General features: G+C 38.7%; 1 protein-coding gene across 1 annotated transcript in view; it reads left to right on the plus strand.

The window, feature by feature from the left end:
- The first annotated feature begins 353 nt into the window (after positions 1 to 353).
- Positions 354 to 8,695, plus strand: part of LOC122345769 (zinc finger matrin-type protein 4-like) — a 9,489-nt gene continuing 1,147 nt past the window's right edge. The window contains exons 1-2 of the mRNA XM_043240214.1: positions 354 to 2,405; positions 5,270 to 5,494. Coding sequence (XP_043096149.1) covers positions 2,393 to 2,405; positions 5,270 to 5,494 — 238 coding nt within the window. The 5' untranslated portion in view covers positions 354 to 2,392. The remainder of the gene's footprint in view (positions 2,406 to 5,269; positions 5,495 to 8,695) is intronic.

Below are 8,695 nucleotides of genomic sequence, written 5' to 3' on the forward strand. Positions count from 1 at the left end.
TATATTCATTTATCCTTTTGTGAGGCTCAGTGATTTAGCTAAATATACCCAGGGAATTGCTGTGTGATATTTCTAGGACTTCTCACTGCCACTTTATCCTCATGAAAGGCAGTATATATGGTTAAAGGTTTGGGGTCAGTAGGTCTTTTTTATTTAAAAGTAAGAGTAAAGACATTTATAATGTCAAAAAATATTTATATTCCAAATACATGCTACTTTTTGACTTTCTATTCCACAAATAATCTTTAGGAAATTAATAACACAAAAAAATTTAGCAGATAAATAGTTATCACTAGTACTTGTAACAGAAGGGGCTCAGACAACAGGTAAGATAAAGGATATTTGTAGATTAAGCTGGAGATGTTGAGAGTTCAATGATAGTTCGCAGGAGAAGATCTTGCAGTAATGAGTCTTTGTAGGTAAATCGGATAGCACACACCTCAGCACACAAAGGCACTGGAGATACTTGGAGGACTGGAAGGAACTCAGGAGACACTTGGAGAACTAAAAGGAACACATGAGGTAAGTAAAAAGGTAGGTAATATAAGCACAGTGAGTTCTCTTCATAGGTATGAGATCGGACAAATGCCGAGGGTGAGATGTGCTTTTATACTTGGTCTTGATTGGATGAGTGGATTAGTGACAGGTGCAGGTGATCGTTGTGATTGGTTGGTGACTGAGTCTGGCCGATTCATGACAATACCCCCTCCTCCACAGTTCGCTCCTGAGGACCCCTGCATCGTGGTGACCTACTTCTGCCCTGAGGTGCAGGAACATCGGATGGTTGCCTAGACCAGGTGGAGACCAGTGGAGGCTGGTAACTGAGTGGGAGGGAGTCAAGTGGATGGATGGCGTAAGGAGTTCTGAACCCAGAAACTGGTTCCAGGAATCCTGGTGGCCATGGCAGGAGGTTTGTAGGAAACACCCCACCTCTTGTATCCTTCCTTCTGTTTATCCATTTGCCTGAGGGTGATATCCAGAGGTGAGGCCAATGGTCACACTTAGAAGCTTGAAGAATGCATTCCATACTCTGGAGATAAACTGTAGTCCACGATCTGAACCAATGTCTTTGGGAATGCCGCAGAATTGGATAGGTGTAACCAGAGACGATTCGGCACAGGCAAAGGGAGTAGCTTGCCAGTTAGTAGATGAGGAGGGCTTTTTGTCTGGGCATCCCTGAACAAACCTTCCTACATCCCTTGCCAAATTTGGCCACCAGCAGAGAGAGGGTTGTGTTCGCCCCTGGGTGGCCAGTGCCTAGAGAGGAGTGAACAGAGTGGATTAGTATAGTGGGTTGGGAACATGGAACGTATTATCGCTGACTTAGAGGCGACTGAAGAAGTGGTCCATTGGATGGGAGTGACAATCATTTCTGATGGGATGATGGGTTCAGGGTCTTTATCATTCTCCATACAATTGTGAATCTGTGACAAGGTGTCCGCTTTCACATTCCTAGGACCTGGACGATATGAAATGGAAAAATTTAATCTGGTGAAGGAGAGAGTCTACTTTGACCACAAAAGGAAGATCAGGATCAGGAAGAACCAGGAGAGGTGCACTGGTAAATGCTTTCTTGAGGGTGGTGTAAGCTTTGCCTTGTCCATTTGACACCAGAATGGGAGATGTTGTACTGGAGGAGCTGCACTGTAGGTTGGTGGAAGGTGCATTTCTAAGCCTTGAGGTAAAGCTGGTGTTCTCTCTGCCTTTGAAGGACCGCCACAATGTGGTGGCGATGTTCAGCCATACTTCGGGAATAAATGAGGATGTCGTCGATTTATACAATGACAAATCTGTGGAGGAAATCCCAGAGTACCTCATGCATAAAGTCCTGGAACACAGAGGGGGGCATTGACGAGTCTATAAGGCATGACAAGATCACAAAGGCAGTCTTCCAATTGTCCCTCCTCACATATCCAGATGAGGTTATATGCACTGTCTAGCTTAGTAAAGATGGATGCTGGGACAAGGGGAAAGGGATTCCTTTTTTGAGCAGAACACGTCCCTGAAGGGGGCATACTAGGTGGGTATATCCATGAATCTCTTTTCTACTGGACTTTCAATGATTGTAGAATTCACTTGCAGTGGTTTAGAAGAAGAACATGGAGGGGACGGTATATTCGAGAAACAGTCCTTGCCCCACTTAAAGACTTTCAGACAACAGGTAAGATAAAATATGTTTGTTTATTTACAACACTTTGTAAGCAGATGTCAGTCAAGCCGGAGATGTTTCAGGTAAGTTAAGAGTTCAATGAGAGTTTCAGCGGAGGAGATCTTGCAGTAATGAGTCTTTGTATCTTTGTAGGTAAACCAGATAGCACACACCTCAGCACACAAAGACACTGGAGATACTTGGAGGACTGGAAGGAACACAGGAGACACTTGGAGAACTTGGATGAACACAGGAGGTAAGTAAACAGGTAGGTGCCATTAGCACAAGTAGAGCAATGATAGTAGAGCAATGTGAGTCCACTTCCTATGTACAAGATCAGACTAATGCTGAGGGTGAGGTGTGCGTTTTTATACTTGGTCTTAATTGGGTGATTGGATGAGTGACAACAAGACTTTAAAACTTTTTGACCTACTTCTAAAAACAAATTTATAGATGTCTTTGTAAAAAAATATGTAAATTTAGAGCCATTGCTCTGGCACCGTACAAACCCTTCCAGTGTGAATACTCTGAGGAGACTGCAGTTGCAGTAACAATGTATTTACATTGACATGAAGCTAATGCGAAAAATGTATGGCATCTTAGTACACAAATATAACAATAAATCAAGATGTTCATTCTATTCCATACACAAAGCAGTTGTCATCATGTGACACATGGCTTAAAGAGAACAACGAACACAAGTGCAAATAATCTAGTAAATAATATCAAAAAGCTCGGTGACCCTGTATAATACATGGCAAGTGCAAAATATCTGTGTTAAAATAAAAAATAGTTATCTTATATTGTACAGGGATGGTGTTGGTCTTGTGTTTATAGGAAACTAGAAACCTTCCTGTTTTTCATTTTGATGGATGCAACTCCATAAACCCCTGAGCTTGTAAATCAATACCCCAGTGTTTCAGTGCTGGATTCTGCTACTATCCATTGTGTTATACTGCAAGAATCTGTCAGATACTCCAATAACGGCAGCTAAGGCTTAAGGAAGTTTTAGAAATTACACATTATTTACTATACTTTACTGTCACATTTACTAAATTTGTATTTGCTTTGCACTTTTAAAATTTGTTCTTCATAGACAGCTAAGCCTTGCCACACATTAAATGCTATGTAAATTTCCTGTATGACCACACAGGATTAATTAATTTAATGGCTTAAATGCAAATGTATTGTCTTTCATTGTGCCAAGAACTCATAGGCCCAGCAATAAACAACATTTCTTTTACAGAGAATGATAGTCAGTTATATAAACTAGATTAAGCTTTCTCAAAATGAAGTTGCCTGCTCATGTACTGTCACCCTCTCTTGTGGCAGCTCATTTATCTTCTTTAAATTTTCATCTCATTTAGCATATTAATTTATGGTATCAAATTATATTTTTGCAGCAGTGGTTGTTAATTGCCTAAATTAAATATTGTGTCCAAACCAAAGCATGCATTATACTTTTATCAACCCCGCTGGAAAAATGTAAAAGAAAAGTGAAAACAGATTGAAGGAATAATGCACGTGTTTTGGCAGGGTATAAATTTCCTGGCACAACAAGAGTACTTTTCAGCGCGTCTCTTTGTTCATGGACGTCCCAGTTTTTACAGATATGCTAATAAATCAAAGCTTTGCTGAAAGCTTATGTGGAGTCTCTTTAGCCCCTGTTTATGTATCAAATCATATATAAAGTTGTAAATGTAAAACAAACTCTGTCAAAGATATTGGGTCAGTTCGCTCTCACCGCTCATTGATACCTATTAACACTAATAAACTCAGACAGGAAGTGGCTCATTCTTTCCAATTGTCCCTTCTGCCAGAAATTGGATGTGTGGTCAAGGCTGAACAGAGCTTTTGTAAACATTGTCCATGGCAGAGTGGACAGCCACTGAGGTGTTAAACTGATTGTTTGGCCTGACATTATGATTCTCTGGTGTATTTTGTGCTTATTCTGTCTGCCATCCATGCACAACGGTAAATGAGTAAAGAACCTTGGCTTTGTGTGTGTGTGTGTGTGTGTGTGTATGGGTCAAATGCAGGGCTGTCAGAAACAATGCAGAGCATCATCTTCCTGATAAAGTCACTGGCAACAGCTTGTTAGTTGTGTAGCAGAGGACACATCCAAACACAATGATGAATAAAATCTCAGTAATTGGGCTGTTGCTGTCAAAATTGGAAATAATGTACGACTAGAATCACTGAAGTAAACAAGAATAAGACATACTTTAGTTTGTTTCATTTGGTTATCCAAACAGTAAAATGTCATCACATAGCTGAGAATAATTTGTTGTGTGAGTTTTCTTTTGCTTTCTGAGCATGTACTTAGAGAAAATCCAAAAACCTGGATTGCTACTAGGATCCAAAATTATACACTTAAAGCACCAAGTGAGAGTAAAGCATGGCTTTGGCAAGTGAATAAAACAAAGTTTGTTGCCAGTTGGCAGATCATTTTATTAGAAATGGCAACATTACATGATTTAAAACAGATTGTGTGCCCCTTGTGATGTAAGCAGTAGAATCAAAGCAGTACAAACTGTATAACCTTAACACCGGCCCTTACCTCTTCATCTAGAACAAAGGCATTTTTCTTCAGAAAGCCATGTTGTGATAAATGTATAGAATATTCTTCATGTTAAGCTTCTTAAACGGCAATAAAAAGAATAACTGTAACCATAGTGTTGCAAATTAATTAAATTTGAATTGTAATTATACATAATTTCCTCCAGTTTGCAGTGAATTTCTCCCCCCAATATATAGTGTCTTGGCCATTGACTAAAGTTTTATATAGCAATCTACAGAATTTACCATCTTGTACGTGGATGCTAAACACACCTTCCCAGCATATTTTGCTATTGCGTTTGAATCTGAAGTCTTAAAGGGGTCATGAATTACCTTTACTTTTTATTTTGTACTATTCTCTGATGTCCACTTTAAATTAACAAGATTTTAAAATGTTTTAATAAAACAAATTGGTTCAGTATAAGCTGTTTTTAGCCTAACAAGAAAGTTTTGAGTTTTAAACAGGATGTTTTATAGTCAAAAGATTTCTCAGTGCATGGCCCTTCTGAATATGTAAATATAAAATGAACCATATTTATTTATTTTTTTCTGTTTCTTCAGAGGTGACACCCAGTCCAGTGAAAACACCCTCCTCAGAAACCTCACCTGTTAGCTCGACCCGTCAGCACCGGGATTCTGATCGCTACTGTCAGCTCTGTAATGCTTGGTTCAACAATCCTGGAATGGCTCAGCAACACTACGACGGCAAAAAGCACAAGAAAAATGCAGCACGAGCAGACCTACTGGAACAACTAGGGAAAACTTTAGACATGGGAGAGATGAAAGGTACAAACTTAAACTCTCCTAATGGCTGTTTATGGCTGCGAGATTAATTTGGCTGTTATTCCATTAGATGATGGATACTGAACTGCATGATAAAAGATTTGTATTGCTTTACTGTCCTGCAGATATTTGACGGAAATGAGAATGCTGATTATATTGGCCAGTGCAACTGCTTAGAAATGAATTGGTTATGCAAAATTACTGTGTCATATAATTAAGCTTGAAATGACTAGGTGTGATTACGTTTAATGGTAATTGGGGTTTACGCAGAAATGGATTGAAGGTATGCAAATATTTTCCCTATGGTTTTTCATAAAAACATTTAAATATTTTACATTAATAATATATGTTTTGCTAAAATAACCAAGCCCAGAAGTATTTACAATGATGTCTAAAAGTCTAAAGACCATTCTTCAAAATGGGTGTGTTTTAATTTTTTTCTTATTAAATATATAAAATATCATAAGCATAACAATTAGAATGAAATGTAGCACTCTTTGAGTATCACTTGATCAGTGTTCAGTAAACAGCTTTTTTGCTTGTTTGAAAAACCTATGTTTTTGGCTACAGTATTTTTTTATTTTAAAATTTGTAATTTTGTTAAGAATTAAATTACTTTGTTTGTTATTTGAGGTATGAGAGCTCTGTGAGGTCACAAAGATTGACCTCTGTTGCTCATGTTATATTTCACTGTGCTTTTTTATTGAAGGCTATTCCCAGCTCAGAGCAGTAGTTGGTGCCGTGGGGCTCACTTCCTCAACAGATTAATGGAAGCGCTCACATAATACAATAAAACTTCTCGATGTGTCTTTTACTTCCCTTGCCTCTTCTCAAGACTGAGCTCTAGGAGAATAAAAGCAATAGGTTGCGTGTCCAGGGACTTTGATACAGGCTATTAATTTCCGAGGGATGAAGAGCGCGCTCTCCCATTGTCTCATGGCTCACATTATGTCAATAACAATTACAAATAAATTTTCTCTCAGGTGAGAGGGAAAGAGTTGAGACCAGCAGTCACTGCTGTGAGGACTCCCACTTCCTAGCAGAACTATTAAGTAACATGGGATGCTTGAACTCATTAGAGCTAAAGAGATTCAATGCAGTGCAGATCAAAGCTTTGGAGAGATTGGTGCTGTGAGACTGAGATGAGCACTCAGCTCATCCCAGTGGTTGGGTTTAGTTTGTTTGGACTGAAGGTTATCCCTAGCTTAGAGTGATGAATGGTGAATTCAGAGTAACCTTGTTAATGGAAGACACACACAAGACTTGGCCAGGCTCATAGTGACTATTACTCTGTCAGCACAAGATTAAAATGGAAAACAATTAGGCTGAGTGCCCAATGAGAAAATATACTGGAGATTTTTACTTCACTTGAGGATAGAATTATCTACATTTCCAAACATCACAACAGATTTATCAATTATTTTAATCATTAATTATTGTGCGCTCTCGTTTCAAAAAGCATGACTTTTGCTACGGTTTAGAGGCCAAAAAAGAGACTCTCGAAAACGCTGCAGACCTAGTTTTAGTTTGAAAACTCTGGCATTGTGTTTCAGTGTAAACAGAGCATAACAGAGACCTTTGAAAATAACATCTTGCTTGTTGTTGTACCTGCATTGGTAGATTCCCCATCTGATTGCTCAAAGCACGTAGATGCATCCGTGAGCTAAATAATACAGCATCTACCTATACATATCTATGGTTGTACACACAGATTTAAAACTAAAACGCACTAGTGAAAAGGGGCCTAAAGAGATTAAGGTAAAATTTTAAAGTAGGAGAGATCACTGTTTTTGGTACACTTTTTCACTTTAACTGTAAAACAAAACAATTGTGGGTTTTAAACTACTCTTTATGGTAAAAACACTAAATGTTTGTGTGGTTTCATTCCTCTTTTGGAGCAAAAACATTGAACATTATGAAATAATTTTGCAGTAATTATTGTTACCATTTCATCACTCAGCCCTAATTGTCCACCATGACTTACAACTTAAATTGGTACTAGGTGTTACAGTTATCCTCGGCCCCTATATATATATATCCATTTTCAGTTTGCATTTACTACCACACACTGTGATTTCAGCATCAGGAAGACAAAATGGACCTACAAATGGCCGGACGGTATACTGCACCACAGCTGATCTTTCACACACATTTCCTCTTCACTGGGTTAAGGAGGGAAAAATGGATGGGCCAACCATCTCTGCAATTTTCCCCTCGGCTGCCCGTTCTCACTGTCTGCCCTGCAAGGTCTCTCACTAATGTCACCTAGTCATTACTCCAGCCAGCAAATGTCACCATAGACACCGCAACGTTCGGTAGTATGCCTCTGATGGCTTCTCTCCAACGTGATTATCAATTAGTAATGATGTGGCAAATCACCCTAACGGCCAGAGCGAGCGAGAGAGAGAGAGTTTGGCAGAGAGGAAAATGTTGCAGAAGAACTTGCTGTCTAATTCATCGGGCTGGGAGCTGCTGGTGGCAGGCTCATCTTTCACACAAAGCGTTAGCACTTGCCTCTGTCTCTCTTTCAGTATCCATCCCATGTTTTCTTCTCTGTCTGTCTGCTCGCCTTAGATTTTTCTGCATTTTTCTCTGTTTGCATATATCTGTCCCGGGCATCCTTTGAGTGTTGTCTGATGTTCAGAGCATCAGAGAGGGAGGCACGCAGTCACACTTTGAAGACTGCAACATCATGAAATATTCATAGTTTTTCTGTTGAGNNNNTGTGTGTGTGTGTGTGTGTGTGTGCATGGCACGTTTTCCTCTCCTGCTGCTTTGAATTGCAGCACCTTTTTATTTACACAAGAGGGGCAAAGTGTTACTTCTGTATTCTGTAGATTTTTGGGAGGGTAAACATCAAGTGGTTCTCCTGCATTTTTCTAAACTGTAGAAAAGGGTGATACCAGTTGAATGTTACAACAAGTACAGTATGTATACTGTATGCTGATGATGAAAAAAGCTCAATATACAAGGACAGAAATACATAATGATTTAACGCATATTACATTTAAAATATTTTATCAACGATTGATTCAAATAAACATTTAATTCAGATGAGTGAAATAAGCTGTCAGGTATTATATACATAAAACTATGTATACATTATAGGTAAATACATTTATCATTCATGATGTACATGTACAGATGTTATTTAAATACGCAGTACATTTATACATATATATTTATATTATATATATGTATTAA

Source organism: Puntigrus tetrazona, chromosome 5, assembly GCF_018831695.1.
Source record: "Puntigrus tetrazona isolate hp1 chromosome 5, ASM1883169v1, whole genome shotgun sequence".
Lineage (NCBI taxonomy): Eukaryota > Metazoa > Chordata > Actinopteri > Cypriniformes > Cyprinidae > Puntigrus > Puntigrus tetrazona.